General features: G+C 37.4%; 1 protein-coding gene across 5 annotated transcripts in view; it reads right to left on the bottom strand.

Moving 5' to 3' along the window:
• Positions 1-22,091, bottom strand: part of PHKA1 (phosphorylase kinase regulatory subunit alpha 1) — a 158,884-nt gene that overhangs the window by 77,611 nt on the left and 59,182 nt on the right. For all 5 annotated transcript variants that reach the window (XM_066356844.1, XM_066356845.1, XM_066356847.1 and 2 more), the window contains 4 exons: positions 8,811-8,909; positions 7,775-7,921; positions 1,968-2,021; positions 238-360 (listed from right to left, as the gene is read on the bottom strand). In XM_066356844.1, the coding sequence (XP_066212941.1) occupies positions 238-360; positions 1,968-2,021; positions 7,775-7,921; positions 8,811-8,909 (423 nt within the window). The remainder of the gene's footprint in view (positions 1-237; positions 361-1,967; positions 2,022-7,774; positions 7,922-8,810; positions 8,910-22,091) is intronic.

The raw sequence follows: 22,091 nt of genomic DNA, 5'->3' as shown, positions 1-22,091 counted from the left end.
CCAGGCAAAGCTATTTTGCTTTTGGTATTTGTTAAAAGCAAAGTCTGAGTGATGGCAATATCCAGTTCTTCCAAATACTAACTTAGTGGCCTCAACCATTAGTCTCTAGAAGACAACTCTATGTCCTTCCTACCAAGGAAGACTTCAATTTGGCCAAAGGGTTGGCACAGCCATTCACTGAAATAGGGGGATATAATAAAAACATTCTACTAAAAATCTCTTTCCTCAGTGTATTACCTGTTCTGCATTGCCAGTGAAGACCCCATCAAGGATAAAGTATGTCCAGAACAATGGCCATTCACACTCTATATTTTCAAATAACTTCAGCTCAGCTGGTTCATAATATAGACGATTGGGATCCTGGTAAAAGCATAATAAACACAATCTGTTGTAGCATTCCAAGGTCAGATATATATCTTTAGATCAGAGATTATAATATAGCCTTTCATTATAGATAATTTGTTTCAGAGGAAGAACACATACATACTCATCTGCCTTAGCAAATACTTTGTAATGTGACTTCTAACCACTAGAACTAGAATATTAATGATGCTACAGGCTGGTGTATGAAAAATTGAGATTAATCTGCAATAAAGTTGAGTTTGATTTTATACTTCTTAAGTTTTAGGTAGCATCAGAAAATACAAACAGAAAAGTTTAGGGGAAAGCAAGAGATGAGGGTTTGAGAATCATCCTCATGAGGGATACATGAAGCACATGTTATAGATATAGTACCTACATATAATGAATAAATGTCCCCAAGCAAAATCTTAGAACACCCTTACAGTTGGTGAATGAAGGACAGAAAGAAGAAAAGAACTAGAATGGTGTAGTGTTGTGGAAATTAAAATAAGAAAAAATTTTCAAGAAAATGTAGGGATAGGTAATAGTAATGTGCTACAGTGAAGTCAAGTAGAATAAGGATTGAGGACATTAAATTGGATTGATCACTTAAAAGATTATAATAATGTTTTAGAGCATAATTTTACTAGATTTGTAGGGGCAGAAGTCAACAGGGATAAAGAATAAAGTTCAAGAGAAGAAGTAGACCAGAAGAATTTGAACTTGACTGTTTAAAAATATATACTGGCTCTCGACTAGCAAATCTAAGCCTTAAATGATATTTACATTGCCAATGAAAGTCCTTCTTATTGATCATTCATTCTCTTTAATAATACTTAATTTTCTCCACTGATATTTACAAGGAGAACATTTGACAAGTGTAACAAAAGAAAATTAACTTTTCAAAATCAAGAACTGGGTTTTTTTAATTTTTAGAAAATTAAATTTAACAGGGTGACATTGATCAATAAGAGTACACAGGTTTCAGGTAAACATTTCTATAGCATTTGAACTGTTGATTAAGTTGTGTACCCATCACCAAAAATCAAACTGTTTTCCATTACCTTATATTTGTCCCCTTTAACACACTTCCCCCTCCCGCTGGTAACCACTTCACTTTTATCTATGCCCATGAGTCTCAGTTTTATATCCCACCCATGTGTGAAATCATATAGTTCTTAGCTTTCTGATTTACTATTGCACTCAGTATAATGTTCTCAAGAACTGTTTAGAAATAACCAATTTCAAAAGATGGGAGGAGGCCAAAAAGTTCTACTGATGAAAAGATTTTCCCTATATCATTATTAAATATTTGGGGGAAGATACTTTTGGACCATGCAAATATTCTTTTTCTGCCTAAACTTTCATCAACTGAATTAAGCACATAACCTGAAACTAACTGCAAAAGGTAGATGGACTATACTCCTTCTATTTTATTTAATCCAGAAAGGCTGACAAACATAATTTAGCTACTAAGTCCAACAAAAGTAGCAAACATCAGTTATTGTTATCCTATATAGTAATTGTTTCAGGTACCACTAGTGAGGTTAAGTATTTTTCTGAATGAGGCTGCAGATAGTAATGAACATTCTACCTTGGAATCATTTTGTAGAGAAGTAACCTACCTCTTTAGGAGTTTTATATCCATCACGTAGAAAGCGACAGCAACCATAACGTCCCTGGGATTGTAGGAAAAAAAGGTCAGAAGTATGCACATTGGGCCAGTCATTTAATTAACCAGAAAAACACTCTTTGCTATAACCACTGCAAATATTTATGCACCTAATTTCAGAGCACCTAACTATATAAAGCAAATCTTGATGGAAATAAAGGGAGAGATCAACAGTAATAAATTCATCAGAGAGGATTTTAATACCCCATTGACATCAATGGACAGATCTTCCAGGCAGAAAACCAACAAGAAAATGGCAGCCTTAAATGACACACTAGATCAACTGGATTTAACTGATAGCTTCAGAGAATTTCAACCCAAAGCAGAAGAATATACATTATTTTCAAGTGCACATGGTACATTTTCTAGGACAGAGGACATGGTAGGATACAAAACAAGTCTCAATAAATTTAAAAAGACTAAAAATCATATCTTCTCTGACAGCTATGGTATGAAGGTAGAAATCAATTACAAGAAAAAAAAACTAAAAAACACAAACACACGAAATTTTAAAACTATGTTACTAAACAATGAATGGGTTAATAATAAGATCAAGAAAGAAATCAAAAGATACATTGAAACAAATAAGAAAATAAAATATAGCAACCCAAAATCTATGGGACACAGTAAAAGCAGTCTTATGTGTGTGTGTATGTCTGTGTGTGTGTGTGACACAGACAGAGAGAGAGAGAGAGAGAGAGAGTCATAGAGAGGGACAAATAAAGACAGACAGACAGGAAGGGAGAGAGATGAGAAGCATCAATTCTTTGTTGAGACTCCTTAGTCTTCTTAGTTGTTCATTGATTGTTTTCTCATATGTGCTTTGACTAGGGGCTGCAGCAGAGTCAATGACCCCTTGCTCAAGCCAGCGACCTTTGGGCTCAAGTCAGCGACCATGGAATCATGTCTATGATCCCATGCTAAAGCCAGTGACCCTGCGCTCAAGCTGGTGAGCCCATGCTCAAGCTGGATGAGCCCGTGCTCAAGCTGACAACCTCAGGGTTTCAAACCTGAGTCTTCCACATCCCAGTCCGACACTATCCACTGCACCACTGCCTGGTCAGGCTGAAAGCAGTCTTAAGAGGGAAATTCATAGCACTACAGGCCTACCTTAAGAAACAAAAAAATATCTCAAATAAACAAGCTAACCATACACTTAAAGAAACTAAAAAAAAAAACAATAAAATCTTGAAGCAAGTAGAAAAAAGCAAATAATAAAGATCAGAGAAAAAATAACTGACATAGAGACTAAAAAAGTCATACAAAAGATTAATAAACCCAATAGCTGGTTCTTTTAAAAGATAAATAAGGTTGATAAACTTTTGCCAGACTCATCAAGAAAAAGAGAGAGAACCAATGGTGGGATTCAGCCAGTTTACACTGGTTCAGCAGAACCAATACCTAATTTTTTGTTGAGTTCAGTGAACCAGTTGTTAAAATGACACTTGTAATCAAGGTTTTCTCTAAGGTGGGCAGCTGCACAGTTGCCCAAAGTGGAAATTACAAATTTACATTTCATACTCTTTCTTAACGTTTGTCTGAACAACAGTGTATTCTCAGTACCCGTAGTAATTCCATTCAGTCTATAGATGAAAAAAATTGCAAGTGAGGATACCAATCAAGAAGCAGTTATTTTTATTTTTATTTTAATTTTTATTAATTTTAATGGGGTGATATTAATAAATCAGGGTACATATATTCAGAGAAAACATCTCCAGGTTATTTTGACATTTAATTATGTTGCATACCCATCACCCAAAGTCAAATTGTCTTCCGTCACCTTCTATCTGGTTTTCTTTGTGCCCCTCCCCCTCCTCCATTGTAACCACCATACTCTTGTCCATGTCTCTTAGTCTCGTTTTTATATCCCACCTATGTATGGAATCATGCAGTTCTTAGTTTTTTCTGATTTACTTATTTCACTCCATATAATGTTATCAAGATCCATCCATGTTGTTTTAAATGATGTCATCATTTCTTATGGCTGAGTAGTATTCCATAGTATATATGTACATTTTTAGGTATTATTTAATATTTTTATTAATATTTTAAAACATTCTTAACATTCAAAATATTCTTATAACATAATTTAGTTTTGTATATCTCTTTTATTGTTCTTATTTAAGTATTAAATGAATGAAATAATAAACTACCTTTTGGTTTATCTTTTTTTATACTTAAAATGGTCATTAGGGCAGAGAACTGGTTGTTAAATTATTTGAACCTCATCATTAGAGAAAGCCCACATAAATAAAGTTAGAAATGAAAGAGGAGAAAGTAACAACTGACACCACAAAAATATAAAGAACTTTAAAATATTACAAAAAAACATATGCCAACATATTGGAAAATCTTGATAAATTCTTAGAAACATAAAATTTACCAAAACTAAATTAGGAAACAGATAATCTGAACAAACCAATTACAACTAATAAAATTGAAGCAGTAATCAAAAACTCCCAACAAAAAAAGTCCTGTACTAGATGGATTCACTAGTGAATTTTATGAAAAGGTATTTGACAAAATCCAGCACTAATTTATGATATGATATTTATTTATAATAAAAACAGCAAAATGGGAATAGAGGAAACATAACTCAATATAATAAAGGCCATATATGACCAACCTACACCTAATATCATACTCAATGTGGAAAAACTACAAGTGTTTTCCTTGAGATCAGGAACAAGATAGGGATATCTACTATCACTTATTCAACATAATTCTGGGAATTCTAGCCACAGTATTCAGAAAAGAAGAAGAAAAAAATAAAAGGCATCCAAATTGGAAAGGAACAAGTAAAATTGACCTTGTTTCCAGATGACATGATACTGTATATAGAATACCCTAAAGATTCCACCAAAAAACTACTAGAACAGATAAATTAATTCAGTAAAGTAGCAGGATACAAAATAAATATCCAGAAATCTATTGTATTTTTATACACTAATAATGAATTATCAGAAAATGAAACTAACAAAACATTCCCATTTAAAAGTGCATTTAAAAATATATAGGTATAAATTTAACCAAGGATGTAAAAGACCTGTACTTGGAAAACTGTAAGACCTTAAAGAAAGAAATTGAAGATTCAAATAAATGGAAGCTCACAGATAGGAAGAATTAACATTGTTAAAATGTCCATACTACCTAAAGCAATCATAGTCAATGAATTCTTATCAAAATACCAATGGCGTGTTTCACAGATCTAGAACAAATAATTCAAAATTTTATATTGAACAACATAAGACCCTAATAGCTACTGTAATGATGAAAAAGAACAAAGTTGGAGGTATCATACTATCTGATAGCAAATTATACAAGTTTATAGTAATCAAAACAGCATGGTACTAGCATAAATACAGACATATAGATCAAGGAAACAGAATAAAGAGCCCAGAAATAACCCCACACCTATATGGTAAATTAATGTTTGACAAAGGAGGCAAGAACATACAGTGGGGTAAAGACAATCTATTTGATAAGTTGTGTTAGGAAAATTGGACAGATACATGAAAAAAATAAAACTAGACTACCTTCTTACACAATATACTAGAATAAACTCAAAATAGATTTAAGACTTAAATGTAAGATTTAAAATCATAAAACTCCTAGGAGAAAACATAAAATCTCAGACACTTCTCTAAGTAATTTATTTTCTGATATATTTCCTCAGACAAGAAAAACAAAAGAAAAAATAAACTGAGACTACAAGAAACTAAAAAAATTTTGCACAGTAAAGGAAACCATCAACAAAATGAAAAGACAATGCACTGAATGAGAGAATATATTTGCCAATGATATATCAGATAAGGGATTAATATCCAAAATATATAAAGAACTCATATGACTCAACACCAGAAAAATGACAAACAATCCAATTGAATAATGGGCAAAGGACCTGAATAGACACTTCTCCAAAGGACTTACAGATGGCCAATAGACATGAAAAGATGCTCAACATCACTAATCATCAGAGAAATGCAAATTAAAACCACAATGAGATACCACCTCCCCCCTGTCAGAATGGCACTCATTAACAAATCAACACATAACAAGTGCTGGCGAGGGTGTGGAGAAAAGGGAACAATCCTGCACTGCTGGAGGAATGCAGATTGGTGCAGCCGCTATAAAAAAACAAAAACAAAAAAAAACACATATGAAGGTTCTTCAAAAAATTAGAAGTGGTATTCCACATGACCTTGGGATTCCACTTCTGAATATATCCAAAGAAACTCAAAACACTAATTCAGAAGAATGTATGCACCCTTGTGTTCACTGCAGTGTTATTTACAATAGCTAAGACATGGAAGTAACCCAAGTGCCCACCAATAGATGAGTGGACAAAAGAGCTGTGGTAAATTTACAAAATGGAATATTATGTGGCCATAAAAAATAATTAAATATTACCATTTGTAACAGCATGAACAGACCTGGAGAGTATTATGGTAAGAAATAAATCAGTCCAAGAAAGACAACTATCGTATGATTTCAGTCTGTTCTCTTTATCTATAAATCTGTTTCTTTCTTGTTTGTTTATTTTGTTCATTATATTCCACATATAAGTGAAATTAAAAGAAGAAATACATCACTTGCAACAGCTATATGTGCCTAACTATCACCAATACAGACACAATAATGAAAATAATAATAATAATAATAATAATAACAACAAAACCCTGATAACAGCCCAGCAGCAGAAACTGATTTCAGCAGTGTGATTTCAAGGGAGGGCTAAGTTACAGGCTATTCCCTAAAGAAGAGTTTCTAATATTATTCTCTCCATGGCTTTCCAGCATAGGGTAAATGTGTGATAGCCCAATTATTAATCTATGCATTTCTGCCTGCACAGCTCATAAGAGACCCAAGGCATTTTTTTAAAAAGATATTTTAAATTTTTTGAGATAGTTTGAGACTTAAAGAAGAGTTGCAAGAACAGTGCAGATTCAATATAGCCTTCAACTGCTTCCCCCTTATATTAACTATCTTACAAAATTATAGAACATTTTTTTATTCAGTGAGAGGCAGAGAGACAGACAGACTCCTGCATGTGCCCCAACCAGGATCCACCTAGCAAGCCCACTATGGGGTGATACTCTGCCCATCTGGGGCCAGGATCCCACTGCGTTTAATTGTCATGTCACCTTAGTCTCTTTTGATCTGTGACAGTTCCTCAGTCTTTCCATGTTTAAAAAGGGTCACTTTCTCATGGACATTGATAAGAGTGCACTGGTTACCAGGGGGAGGGGAAAGGAGGAGAGGGAAGGGGGTGGGGATGAAGGAGGAGCATAAAGAGAAATAAATAAAAGGTTACGGAGGCTGATTCGACTTTGGGTGACGGGTATACAACATAATCGACTGTCCAATGATGTGGAGATGTTTTCTCTAAATCTATGTACTCTGGTTACCAATAATGTCTCCCTGTTAAATTTAATTGTCTAAATTTTTTAAAAGTGTCACCTTGGCACTTTTGTAATGTGTGTCAGTCATTTTGTAGAATGTTTCTCAATTTCTTTTTGTCTGATGTTTTTTCCTGATTAGATTGAGGTTATGCATTATTGAGAAAGATGTCACAGGTGCTGTGTACTTTTCATTGTACGGTATCAGGATTACATGATGTCAATATGCCTTATTACTGGTGCTATTAACCCTGATCACTTGGTTAACTCACTAGCACAGGTCATACTCAAGGCAACAAAAGATAATAATTTTCCTTTAAAGTAACAGCCCTAAAGAAAAGAAAGGCACATATAGACATACCTGAAGTTTGGTGATGATTTCCTGTTTTGTGACTTCTACCAATTGATTATCCTCTACTGCAAATGCTGGGAAGGAAATAACTGAAAGTAGACTAGCATCAACCTCTTTAGATGTTGAAGCCCGGGGAAGTATTGAATTAAGGATAGACTAAGAGAAAGAAAATCAAATGTGGCACATTAGTGAATAACTCAGGATTATAAAACTAACAGATTTTACTTCAAAAGATTTATGTAAAAAAATCTAAACATTATTCAATAATGAAGGCTTTAAAAATAGCTATTTATATGTTACCCCTTATCTCAATCTTCCTTTCAATGTTTTCTAATCCTGACTCTTAAGCAGTTGCCAGTGGATACAGAATAGCAACTATTTAAGCATAAATATAAGAGTAAATAGAGTTGCTGAGAAGTAGGAAATAGAAGGCTCAGCTCATATATTCTTGATATTTATCTTTTCCATGAAAAATTTTGTGTTCTTACAGTTAGAAGATGAGTTTTATATTCACTATAACACTATGAGTGTCTGTTCAGGGTTTGAAGAAGAAAAATCATTTTGCCAATGAGAAGAACCTTGATCTTTCAATATACAGAGTAATCTTAAACAAAACTGAAGATTTTTACTATTTAAACAGTCTAAAGTCCAAACATTTAACCCTCAAGCCAACTTGGGACAAGAGAATGCTTCAGAGCCAATATCAATAACATTCAATGTTGATCACCTCTTGCTGTCTTGCTATATTTAGAAAATGACATACTCAGGAACATAATTCATAGACTTGATGTGACAACAGTAAAGAATTTCACATACTATGATGGATACCTTTATAATCCTGAGTGGCAGAAAAGGATGATAATGTATGTTACAGCTAATGCTGTATCAGGTCTATCCCAGTATAGGATGTTAGATTAAACATTTTTGGCACATGGTAATAAATAAGAACATGTAGTCTCAATCAGGTCACCTTATTCTAACGTAATACTAAATCTAAATCTAGTTAAGAATAAAATTTTCTGTAATGTGCTCCATTTATTCTTACTTGGCAGTGTTGTACTTCATCAGCAAGGACATGAATAACTGATTGGGGACCACCTTTCACACCAAACAGATCCAGTTCATCTAATGCTTCCAGGGCTGCCTGTAAGTAGCAAACAAGGAGAGGTCAATTTTAGCATTAAAAAAAAAAAAAAAAATATATATATATATATATATATATATATATATATATATATATATATACACTGTGCTCCTCAGTATAATATCACTTCACACAACATTTAAAATATGGTCAACAGAATATAAAACACAATATATTATTTATTTCGAGGGGCCTCTGAGTTGTTCTTTGCCTCCCTTATTGTCCCAGAGACAGTGAGGATGAAGGTTGTAGCCATCTTTTCATGATAAGAATCCTCAACAAATTCAATATAGAAAGAACATACCTTACACAATAAAGGCCATATATGACAAATCCATACCTAACATTATACTCAACAGTGAAACACTGAAAGCTTTTTCTTTAAGATTAGGGACAAGAAAAGTGTGCCTATTCTTACCACTCTTGTTCAACATAGTGCTAGAGGTGCTGGCCAGAGCAGTTAGGCAAGACAAAGAAATAAAACGCATCCAAAATGTAAAGGTATTAAAATTGTAATTATTTACAGGTGGAATGATCTTATATATACAAAACCCTAAAGGTTCAAACAAAACACTAATCAACAAATACAGTACATTTGCAGGATATTAAACCAGCATACAGAAGTCAGTGGTGTTTCTGTATACTAACAACAAAACATCTGAAGAATTTTTAAAAACTATCCTTCACAATAGCATCAAAATATATAAAATGGGGCAAGGAAATCCAAATGGCTTTGGAGTAGGTAGAGGCTATACACATCTGCCAATTCCAAACCAGATTTACAGATAAATTGTTGAGCAATCAACCTCAATGACCAACTGAAGGGCAGCTTAACACAGATTTATACAAGAAACTATACAGAGACTGGTAAGAAGGCCAAAGATGTAGAGAGGGCTGGCTCCTACACTCAGGTGCAGTGGCTGAGAAGCTGGAGGGATATCTCAGCTGCAAAAGTTCCCAAACCCATGCCATGACCCCCAAACCACAGCACCATGGCCAGGAAGAGAAGCTGAAAAGCACCTGGCATCAAAAAACAGTGGGGATTCTGTTGGCTGGAAAGAGGAGGGAGTCTACTGGAATTAAAGGTGCTTTACTAAATTGCCAAAGGAGAGGAGTTTGCTATTGGCACTCACCCAAAGGCTCTAGTATAGAGAAGGTGACTCAGGTCATATGGGATTCCTAAAGATAAGATCTGGATAGGATCAAACAGATAGGGGACCTGAAGATGGCAGCAGAGTAGGTAGATGCACAGACTCCCAGCTCACACCACTGAACTGGATTATAAACTAATTTATGAACAATCAGCATGAAAAACCAAATCTCGACTACAAGAACAGCTCTCAAAAACCAAAGAGCAAAGAAGAAGCCACAACAAACCTGGTAGAGAGCGCCTGAATCTCCTCTGCTTACAGGAACAGGAGTGGGGGGGTGAAGCTGACAGCCCAGAAGGAATCTCACTCCAAGGCAAAGAGCAGTAAATACTGCTCACAGCCACTTGCCTGGTGACCAGGGAATGAGGGGTGTTGAAAGGGCCAGCTTGTCTTCCAAGAAGAAAGGGAAGAGAGAGAAACAGACGGTGAGGGGCAGAGGAATGCAGGAGACGACCTGAAAAGCTAACTCATTCAGTGCTGGAGGTGGCCATAGCTGAAGGAGGAGCTGATCTTTCCACAAAAGAGAAGACAAAGTGCTTCCAAGTCACAGATCTCCAGACATCCTCTCCAGTTCCAATCAGCACAAGACACAGTTGAAAACAAGAAGTAGGGAGCAGGGGCAGAAACTCAGATCTCCATGGAGATCTGAGATACACCTACCCCTACTGAAGCTACAAAAGAAACCCGCCGTCAGAGAGATTAACTGGCAGAGCTCAGGTTACACCCACCGCATTCCTATATACAGTTTAAATGAGCCCCCTGCTGAGATCAGCAAAAAAGACAATCACCTGTTAAGAAAACAAACAAATTAAGACTGCAAAGCGGGGCCCTGGCCAGTTGGCTCAGCGGTAGAGCGTCGGCCTGATGTGTGGGGGACCCGGGTCCGATTTCTGGCCAGAGCACATAGGAGAAGTGCCCATTTGCTTCTCCACCCCCCCTTCCTCTCTGTCTCTCTCTTCCCCTCCCGCAGCCAAGGCTTCATTGGAGCAAAGATGGCCCGGGCACTGGGGATGGCTCCTTGGCCTCTGCCCCAGGCGCTAGAGTGGCTCTGGTCACGGCAGAGCGACACCCGGGAGGGGCAGAGCATCGCCCCCTGGTGGGCAGAGCATCGCCCCTGGTGGGCGTGCCAGGTGGATCCCGGTCGGGCGCATGTGGGAATCTGTCTGACTGTCTCTCCCATTTCCAGCTTCAGAAAAAAAAAAAAAAGACTGCAAAGTGGCCCAAATCCCAAAGTAGATTACAAATAATAGCTGATGCCAACCCAAGAAGACCTAGAAATAACACAATTGAAAACTAGAGGCAGACAACACCAACCATAGACTCAACCAGCTCTACAAACAAAACACACAGATATAATGAGAAGACAGAGAAGTGCAAGAACTGAGTGATATAGAAATAGCCAAACTTCCAGACGCGGAGTTCAAAATAATGATTGTAAGGGTGCTTAAGGATCTTAGAACAACAATGGATGGTCATTACGAACACCTAAATAAAGAAATAGCAAGTATAAAAAAGGATATTGAAATATTTAAAAAGAATCAGTCAGAGATGACAAATACAATATCAGAAATGAAGACCACAATGGAAGGAATTAAAAACAGGATGGATAGAGCTGAGGATTGATCAACGAGTTGGAGGACAACTGGAATGAAGGCATGAAAGCAGAGAAGAAAAAAGAAAAGACTCAAAAAGTCTGAAGAAACTCTTAGAGAGCTCTGTGACAACATAAAGAGAAATAACATCCACATGATAGAGGTTCCTGAAGAAGAGAAAGAACAAGGGATAGAGACTTTGTTCAATCATATCATAGCTGAAAACTTCCCTCAATTAAGGCAGGAGAAACTCTCACAAGTTCAAGAAGCACAGGGAACTCCATTAAAGAGAAACCCAAAGAAATGTACACCAAGACACATCATAATTAAAATACCAAAGCTAAGTGATAAAGAGAAATACTATAAGCTGCGAGAGAAAAAAAGGCTATCACCTACAAAGGAGCCCCCATAAAGATGACATCTGACTTCTCAACAGAAACACTTGGGGCCAGAAGGGAATGGCAACAAATATTCAAAGTAATGCAGAACAAGAACCTACAACCAAGACTACTTTATCCAGCAAGGCTATCATTTAAAATTGAAGGAGAAATAAAAAGCTTCCCAGACAAAAAAAAAAAAAAAAAACTCAAGGAATTCATTACAACCAAACCAATGCTGCAGGAAATGTTAAGGGGCATGGTGTAAAAAGATCAAAGTAGGAAAAGAATATAGAAAAAGAGGAATACAGCTTTAAAGAATAAAATGGCAATAAACACCTACATATCAATAATAACCTTAAATATAAATGGCTTAAATGATCCAATCAAAAGACATAGGGTAGCTGAATGGATAAGAAAACAGGACCTGTACATATGCTGTCTACAAGAGACACACCTTAAAACAAAAAACGTACATAGAATAAAGGTAAAAGGATAGAAAAAAACATTTCAAGCAAATGGAAATGAAAACAAAGCTGGGGTAGCAATACTTATATCAGACAAAATGGACTTTGAAACAAAGAATATAGTAAGAGATAAAGAAGGCCACTACATCATGATAAAGGGAGCAATCCAACAGGAAGATATAACTATTAAAATATCTACGCACCTAATATAGGAGCACCTAAATATATAAAGCAGACATTGATGGATATGAAGAGTGAGATCAACAGCAATACTTTAATAGTAGGAGATTTTAATACCGCACTAACATCACTAGATAGATCCTCAAGAAAGAAAATTAAGAAAGAAACAGCAGACTTAAAGAACACAGTAGATCAACTCGATTTAATAGACATCTTCAGAACCTTTCACCCTAAAGCAGCAGAATATACATTCTTTTCAAGTGCTCATGGTACATTCTCTAGGATAGGCCACATGTTAGGGCACAAAAGTGGTCTCAACAAATTTAAGAAGATTGAAATCATATCAAGCACTTTCTCTGATCACAATGACATGAAACTGGAAATCAATCACAACAAAAAAGCTCAAAACTTCTCAAACACATGGAAACTAAATAGCAGGTTGTTAAATAATGAGTGGATTAAGAATGATATCAAAGAAGAAATAAAAAAATTCCTAGAAACAAATGATAATGAGCATACAACAACTCAAAATTTATGGAACACAGCAAAAGCAGTACTCAGAGGGAAGCTCATAGCAATACAGGCACTCTTTAAGAAACTAGAAAAAGCTCAAATAAACAACTTGGCCCTGCATCTAAAAGAATTAGAAAAAGAACAGCAAGTAAAGCTCAAATGTAGTAGAAGGAAGGAAATAATAAAGATCAGAGCAGAAATAAATGACATAGAGGCTAAAGAAACAATACAGAGAATCAATGAAACTAGAAGCTGGTTCTTTCAAAAGGTAAACAAGATCAATGAACCTTTAACTAGATTCACCAAGAATAAAAGAGAGGACTCAAATAAATAAAATTAGAAATGAGAGTGGAGAAATAACAACTGACACAACAGAAATACAAAATATTGTAAGAAAATACTATGAAGAACTGTATGCCAAAAAACTAGACAACCTAGATAAAATGGACAAATTCCTTGAAAATTACAATCTTCCAAAAATCAATCTGGAAGAATCAGAAAACCTAAACAGACCGATTACACCAAATGAGATTGAAACAGTTATCAAAAAACTCCCAACAAAGAAAAGTCCTGGGCCAGATGGCTTCACAAGTGCATTCTACCAAATATTCAAAGAACTAACTCCTAACCTTCTCAAGCTGTCTCAAAAAATTCAAGAAGAAGGAAGACTTCCAAGCTCCTTTTATGAGGTGAGCATAATTCTGATTCCAAAACCAGACAAAGACAGCACAAAGAAAGAAAATTATAGGCCAATATCCCTGATGAATACAGAACCTAAATTCCTCAACAAAGTATTAGCAAACCGGATCCAACAATATATAGAAAAAATCATACACCATGATCAAGTGGGATTTATTCTGGGGAGGCAAGGCTGGAACAATATTTGCAAATCAATCAATGTGATTCATCACATAAACAATAGGTAGGAGAAAAACCACATGATAATTTCAATAGATACAGAAAAAGCATTTGATAAAATCCAGCACCCATTCATGATCAAAACTCTCAGCAAAGTGGGAATACAGGGAACATACTTCAACATGATAAAGGCCATCTATGACAAACTCACAGCCAACATCATACTCAATGAGCAAAAATTAAAAGCAATCTCCTTAAGATCAGGAATAAGGCAAGGGTGCCCCCCTTTCACCACTCTTATTCAACATAGTTCTGGAAGTCCTAGCCACAGCAATCAGACAAGAAGAAGAAATAAAAGGCATTCAAGTTGGAAAAGAAGAAGTAAAACTATCACTATTTGCAGATGATATGATATTGTATATAGAAAACCACAAAGTCTCAGTTAAAAAACTACTAGACCTGATAAATGAATTTAGCAAGGTGGCAGGATATAAAATCAATACTCAGAAATGAGAGGCATTTTTATACACTAACAATGAACTGTCAGAAAGAGAATTTAAGAAAGCAATCCCCTTCACCATTGCAACCAAAAAAATAAAGTACCTAGGAATAAATTTAACCAGGGAAATTAAATACTTGCACTCGGAAAATTATAAAACATTGATAAAAGAAATCAGGGAAGATACAAACAAGTAGAGGCATATACTGTGCTCATGGTTAGGAAGCATAAACATCATTAAAATGTCTATATTACCCAAAGCAATTTATAAATTCAATGCAATACCAATTAAAATACCAATGACATACTTTAAAGAAATAGATCACATATTCCAAAAATTTATATGGAATCAAAGGAGAACACGAATAGCCTTAGCAATCTTAAAAAAGAAGAATAAACGGGGAGGTATCACACTTCCTGATACCAAGCTATACTACAAGGCCATTGTACTCAAAACAGCCTGATACTGGCATAAGAAGAGGGACATAGTTCAATGGAACAGAACGGAGAACCCAGAAATAAACCCACAGCTCTATGGACAACTGATATTTGACAAAGGAGGTAAGGGCATACAATGGAGTAAAGACAGCCTCTTTAATAAATGGTGTTGGGAAAATTGGACAGTTACCTGCAAAAAAATGAAACTAGACCACCAACTTACACCATTCACAAAAATCAACCCAAAATGGAATAAAGACTTAAATGTAATTCATGAAACCATAAGCATCTTAGAAGAAAACATAGGCAGTAAGCTCTCCGACATCTCTCGCAGCAATATATTTGCTGATTTATCTCCACAGGCAAGTGAAATAAAAGACAGGATAAACAAATGGGACTATATCAAACTAAAAAGCTTTTGCACAGCCAAAGACATTAAGATCAGAATAATAAAAAACAAACTACACAATGGGAGAACATATTTGACAGTATGTCTGATAAGGGGTTAATAACAAAACTTATATGGATCAAAGATCTAAACATAGACCTGAAACAATAAAGTACATAGAAGAAGACATAGGTACTAAACTCATGGACCTGGGTTTTAAAGAGCATTTTATGAATTTGACTCCAAAGGCAAGAGAAGTGAAGGCAAAAATTAATGAATGGGACTACATCAGACTAAGAAGTTTTTGCTCAGCAAGAGAAACTGATAAGAAAATAAACAGACAGCCAACTAAATGGGAAATGATATTCTCAAACAACAGCTCAGATAAGGGCCTAATATCCAAAATATACAAAGAACTCATAAAACTCAACAACAAACAAACAAACAATCCAACAAAAAAATGGGAAGAGGACATGAACAGACACTTCTCCCAGGAAGAAATACAAATGGCCAACAGATATATGAAAAGATGCTCATCTTCTTTAGTTATTAGAGAAATGCAAATCAAAACTGCAATGAGATACCACCTCACACCTGTTAGATTAGCTATTATTAACAAGACAGGTAATAGCAAATGCTGGAGAGGCTGTGGAGAAAAAGGAACCCTCATACACTGTTAGTGGGAATGTAAAGTAGTACAACCATTATGGAAGAAAGTATGGTGGTTCCTCAAAAAACTGAAAATAGAATTACCTTATGACCCAGCAATCCCTCTACTGGGTATATACCCCCAAAACTCAGAAACATTGATATGTAAAGACACATGCAGCCCCATGTTCATTGCAGCATTGTTCACAGTGGCCAGGACATGGAAACAACCAAAAAGCCCGTCAATAGATGACTGGATAAAGAAGATGTGGCACATATACACTATGGAATACTACTCAGCCATAAGAAATGATGACATCGGAACATTTACAGCAAAAAGGTGGGATATTGATAACATTATACAAAGTGAAATAAGTAAATCAGAAAAAAACAGGAACTGCATTATTCCATACGTAGGTGGGACATAAAAGTGAAACTAAGAGACATTGATAAGAGTGTGGTGGTTACGGGGGGGGGGGAGGGGGGAGAGGGAAAGGGAAAGGAGGAGGGGGGAGGGGCACAAAGAAAGCTAGATAGAAGGTGACAAAGGACAATCTGACTTTGGGTGATGGGTATGCAACATAATTGAACGACAAGATAACCTGGACATGTTATCTTTGAATATATGTATCCTGATTTATTGATGTCACCCCATTAAAAAAATAAAATAAAAAAATTTGAAAAAAATTATAAAGAACTTGTAAATCTCAACACCAGAAAGACAAACAGTCCAATCAAAAATGGGAAAAAGAAATGAATAGACACTTCTCCAAAGGGGACATCAGATGGCCAATAGGCATATGAAAAAATGCTCAACATCACTAATCATTAGAGAAATGCAAATTAAAACCACAATGAGATATCACCTCACACCAGTCAGAATGGCACTCATCAAAAAAACAACACAGAATAAGTGCTGGCGAGGATGTGGAGAAAAGGGAACCCTCCTGCACTGCTGGTGGGAATGCAGACTGGTGCAGCCTCTGTGGAAAATAGTATGGAGATTCCTTAAAAAATTAAAAATCAAACTGCCTTTTGACCCAGCTATTCCACTTTTAGAAATATACCCCAAGAACACCATAGAACTGTTCCAGAAAGAGAAATGCACCTCCATGTTTATGGCAGCATTGTTCACAATAGCGAATATCTGGAAACAGTCCAAGTGTCCATCAGAGGACGAGTGGATTAAAAAGCTTTGATACATATACACTATGGCAGGGGTCCCCAAACTACGACCCGCGGGCTGCATGTGGCCCCCTGAGGCCATTTATTCCGCCCCCGCCGCACTTCCGGAAGGGGCACCTCTTTCATTGGTGGTCAGTGAGAGGAGCATAGTTCCCATTGAAATACTGGTCAGTTTGTTGATTTAAATTTACTTGTTCTTGCCCTGGCCGGTTGGCTCAGTGGTAGAGCGTTGGCCTAGCGTGCGGAGGACCCGGGTTCGATTCCCGGCCAGGGCACACAGGAGAAGCGCCCATTTGCTTCTCCACCCCTCTGCCACGCTTTCCTCTCTATCTCTCTCTTCCCCTCCTGCAGCCAAGGCTCCATTGGAGCAAAGATGGCCCGGGCGCTGGGGATGGCTCTGTGGCCTCTGCCTCAGGCGCTAGAGTGGCTCTGGTCACAACATGGCGACGCCCAGGATGGGCAGAGCATCGCCCCCCTGGTGGGCAGAGCGTCGTCCCTGGTGGGCGTGCCGGGTGGATCCCGGTCGGGCGCATGCGGGAGTCTGTCTGACTGTCTCTCCCTGTTTCCAGCTTCAGAAAAATGAAAAAAAAAGAAAAAAAGAAAAAAAAATTTACTTGTTCTTTATTTTAAATATTATATTTGTTCCCGGTTTTTTTTTTTTGTTGTTTTATTTATTTATTTATTTATTTTTTTACTTTAAAATAAGATATGTGCAGTGTGCATAGGGATTTCTTCATAGTTTTTTTAATAGTCCGGCCCTCCAATGGTCTGAGGGACAGTGAACTGGCCCCCTGTGTAAAAAGTTTGGAGACTCCTGCCCTATGGAATACTACTCAGTCATAAGAAATGATGACATCGGATCATTTACAATAACATGGATGGACCTTGATAACATTATATGGAGTGAAATAAGTAAACCAGAAAAAACTAAGAAATATATGAACCCATACATAGATGGGACATAAAAATGAGACTTAGAAACATGGACAAGAATGGGATGGTAACAGGGTGGGGGGAGGAAGGAGAGAGAGGAAGGGGTAAGGGGAGAGGAGAGGCACAAAGAAAACCAGATAGAAGGTGACGGAAGACAATTTGACTTTGGGTGAGGGGTATTCAGTATAATCAAATGTCAAAATAATCTGGAGATGTTTTCTCAGAACATATGTACCCTGATATATCAATGTCACTGCATTAAAATGAATAAAAATAAGATTAAAAAAAGCATCAGACAGAGAAAATACACAGAATCATCACCACCAAAAGACCAAATGCAATAATTTAAAAAAAAAAAGAAGAAGAAGAAGGTAATGGTCTTTAAATCAGGAAGAGGGCCCTGACCAAAAATCTGACCCTGATCCTGGACTTTCAGCCTCTAGAACTGTGAGAAATAAATGGTTGTTATTTAAGAAAAAAAAATCTGGTTGGAATGGCTCTTGAGAGAGATCTGTAGGGTCAACTACTGAGGTCTTGGTTGTGATCAACATCCCATACTGCCCTCAGGTATCATCTTCCAGGGTCAAGTACTCTTATTCTTACAGCACTAGCTGGAGGAATGTGCTGACACGGTTCTCAAAATACTGGTGACACCACCCTGCCAAGCTTCAGTCTGTCAGAAAGGACTGTTGACTTCAGCCAATAGGGACGTGAGGTGCACTGCTTTTCTGGAGAAACTATAGGCAAACTCTCAGACAGTCATTGAATTGCATGGCTTTGGAATCGGTCACAATCTTTCCCCCCACCTTTGGGTAAGGCCAGCACCACCCCCAACAGAAGACTACTTTGTCAGGGTCTCTGGCAGAGCAGCTGAGGGAGAGGCATTCAGATCACTTCCCTCCTGTAGGCCTGTGCCACCCCCAACAGAGGACTGCCTTGATTTGTGTTCCTAAATCCTGCTGGCGCTATCCTTCTGGGTTCAGTTCTGGGGGGAGGGGGAATTGGTGCAGCTCAGAGCTCTGACCTTCAGTGAGCATATGAAGAGATTGAGGGAGACAAGACATGCAGCTTACTCCCTGCCAGAGGGCTGGTGCTTCCCTCAGTAGAGGGCTGCCTTGATTTGTATTCCAAAATCCCATTGGCCCATTTGGGCCAGGCACTTATCTGCCAGGGGAAAGAGGACACAGCACAGAGTTGGGACTTTCATCACAACCACCTTGGAGCATCCCAGAAGGGTCTCAGGGTCTCTGCTGGAGTGGCTGAGAAGCTAGAGGGAGGTGTGCAGCTCACTCCCCTTTCAAGGCTGGCACCAACCCCAGAGGATGGCTGCCTTGATCTCTCAGACATGAAACACCCAAAGTGCATTCTCCTCAAAGGTTCCAGTCTAAGGTTCTAGCAGGCGTGGCTACAGAGCTAAGGGAAAGGTTATGGCTCTCCCATGGCCCAGTTGTTACCACCCACAACAAAAAGCTTTCATGAGCTGTTTGCCCAAGTCCTGGTGGCTCTGTTTTGCAGAGCTTGCTCCTGCAGTAGGGACAGCTGGCTGTACCCAACCCAAACCTGTAATGAACTCCTCCTAGGGTAGCTAGAATTGGAGACTTTAGCAGATACTGAGTGGTACAGCTCTAGAATAGGGGCCAAATTCTCCTCCCTTGAACACCTCACCTCATTGTCCCTAAGTAGGGGACTCATCTTCCTTACCCAGTTGCTCTGCCCTACTGAGCTCATGTCCTGAGGAAGTCAGAGGGGTATGGACAGCTTGGGCCCACTCTATAGCCTTTCTTCATTAGACTGGAGGAAGTCCAGGCACCCTCAGAGTAGGGTAGAGAAGCCAACAGGTGGACACTAACCCCAGGGAGCTTTGGACTTTTACTGATCTTCTCCAAGCTCAGAGCAACAGGAAGCCTATCCTGGGACACAGTCTGGGTCTTCCCACACACATCAAGGTACAGTAGATGCAGCCACAAACATTGAATAGTGTGGTAGCTCCAAACAATAACCCAAGGTTGGTTAGACACAATGTATGACATAGACCTATACTGCACCCCTGACCAAGAAAGCACAAAACAAACAAAACCAGCTGTGGGCTGAAAAACATACCAGAGATCAACCCAATTAGACACATAAATGACACAAAGGGGAACTCCAGTAAACAACTTTGCCTTGTAGAGAAGCTCCTTAACAGTGACTCATACACACTGAATAAGGTCTATCCTTATAATCAGCCAGCCTGAGGATTAACTTCACCAACAAATGGGCCAACAGCATAAGACTCAACTACTACAGGAGAGGGCATATAACCCACACAAGAATCATTTCTGAAGCATCTAGCTCAGGTGATCTAGATCTAGAAGACTGTGTCACTGAGATCCACAAGGCACCTATACTAGAAAGCCTTCATAACAAATTTGAGAGTCATAGCATATCTACCTAATACACAGAGACAACCACAAAAACATAGACAAAATATAGAGAAGAAGAAATATGCATCAAGTAAAACAACAAAAGAAATCCCCAGGGAAAAAATTAAATGAAATGGAAGCAACCAAGACGCCAGATGCAGAGTTTAAAACAATGGTTATAAGGATGCTCAAGGGCCTTAGGGGAAGAATGGATGACTTCAGTAAGAACCAACCAGAAATGAAGAATACATTATCTGAAATGAAGAATACTCTAGAAGGAATGAGTAGCAGGTGATATGAAGCAGAGCATCAAATCAGTAATTCAGAGGACAAGATAACAGGAACCATCCCCAAGAAGAGCATCAAAAAATATATATGAAAATGGCGGAAAGTCTAAGAGACCTCCAGGACAACGTCAAGCATTACAACATCCATATCAAAAGAAGAGTGCCAGAATGAGAAGAGAATTAACAGGAGTTAGAGAAACTGTTTGAAGAAATGATAGCTGAAAACTCCCATAACCAGATGAAGGAAAAAAAAGCACACAAGTACAGGGAACACACATAGTTCCAATGAAGGTGAACCCAAGGAGGCCCACAACAGAACACATCATAACTAAAATGGCAAAGGTTAAACACAAAGAGAGACTCTTAAAAGCTGCGAGAGAAAGACAGTAAGTTATCTACAAGGGAGCTCCCATAAGTCTGTGAGCTAATTTCTCAACAGAAACTATTCAGTCCAGAGAGACTGGCATGAAATATTCGAAGTAATAAAAATCAAGATCCTACAGTCAAGACTACACTAGCCAGCAAGGCTATCATTTAAAATTGAAGGCAAAACAAAGACCTTCTTAAACAAAAACTAAACTAAACTGAAGGAATTAATTGCCACCAAACCAGTATTGCAAGAAATGTTAAAGGGCCTGCTTTAAGAAGAAGAAGAAATAGAGAAAGGAACAGTTATAAAGAACAAAATGGTATTAAATAAGTACCTATTAATAATAATCTTAAATATGAATGAATAAAATACTCCAATCAAAAGACAGGGTAACTAAATGGTTAAGAAAACATGACACATACATATGCTGTCTACAAGACACCCACCGCTGAAAAAAAGTTACACAGAGACTGAAAGTGAAGGTATGGAAAAAATATTCCACATTAATAATAATAAAAAATCTGGGTTAGCTGCACTTGTGACAGATAAAAAAACCCTCAAAATTAGGTCATAACAAGAGACAAAGAAGGATACTATGTAATACAAAGAGGATCAATCCAACAAGAGGATATAACCCTGTAAACATATATGCACCCAACATAGAAGCACTTGAATATATGAAGAAAAATTTGGTGGACATTAAGGGAGAGATTAACAGCAATACAGCCATAGTATGGAATGTTAACAACTCACTGTTATCAGTGAATAGATCTTCCAGACAAAAAAAATTAACAAGGCAACAGTAACTTTAAGCAACAAATGGGATCAGATCGATTTAATTGATATTTAAAGAATATTTCATTCCAATTCAGCAGAATATACATTCTAATTCAG

The sequence above is a fragment of the Saccopteryx leptura genome, chromosome X (assembly GCF_036850995.1).
Source record: "Saccopteryx leptura isolate mSacLep1 chromosome X, mSacLep1_pri_phased_curated, whole genome shotgun sequence".
Taxonomy (NCBI): domain Eukaryota; kingdom Metazoa; phylum Chordata; class Mammalia; order Chiroptera; family Emballonuridae; genus Saccopteryx; species Saccopteryx leptura.
This window is presented reverse-complemented; position numbering and strand designations above follow the sequence as displayed.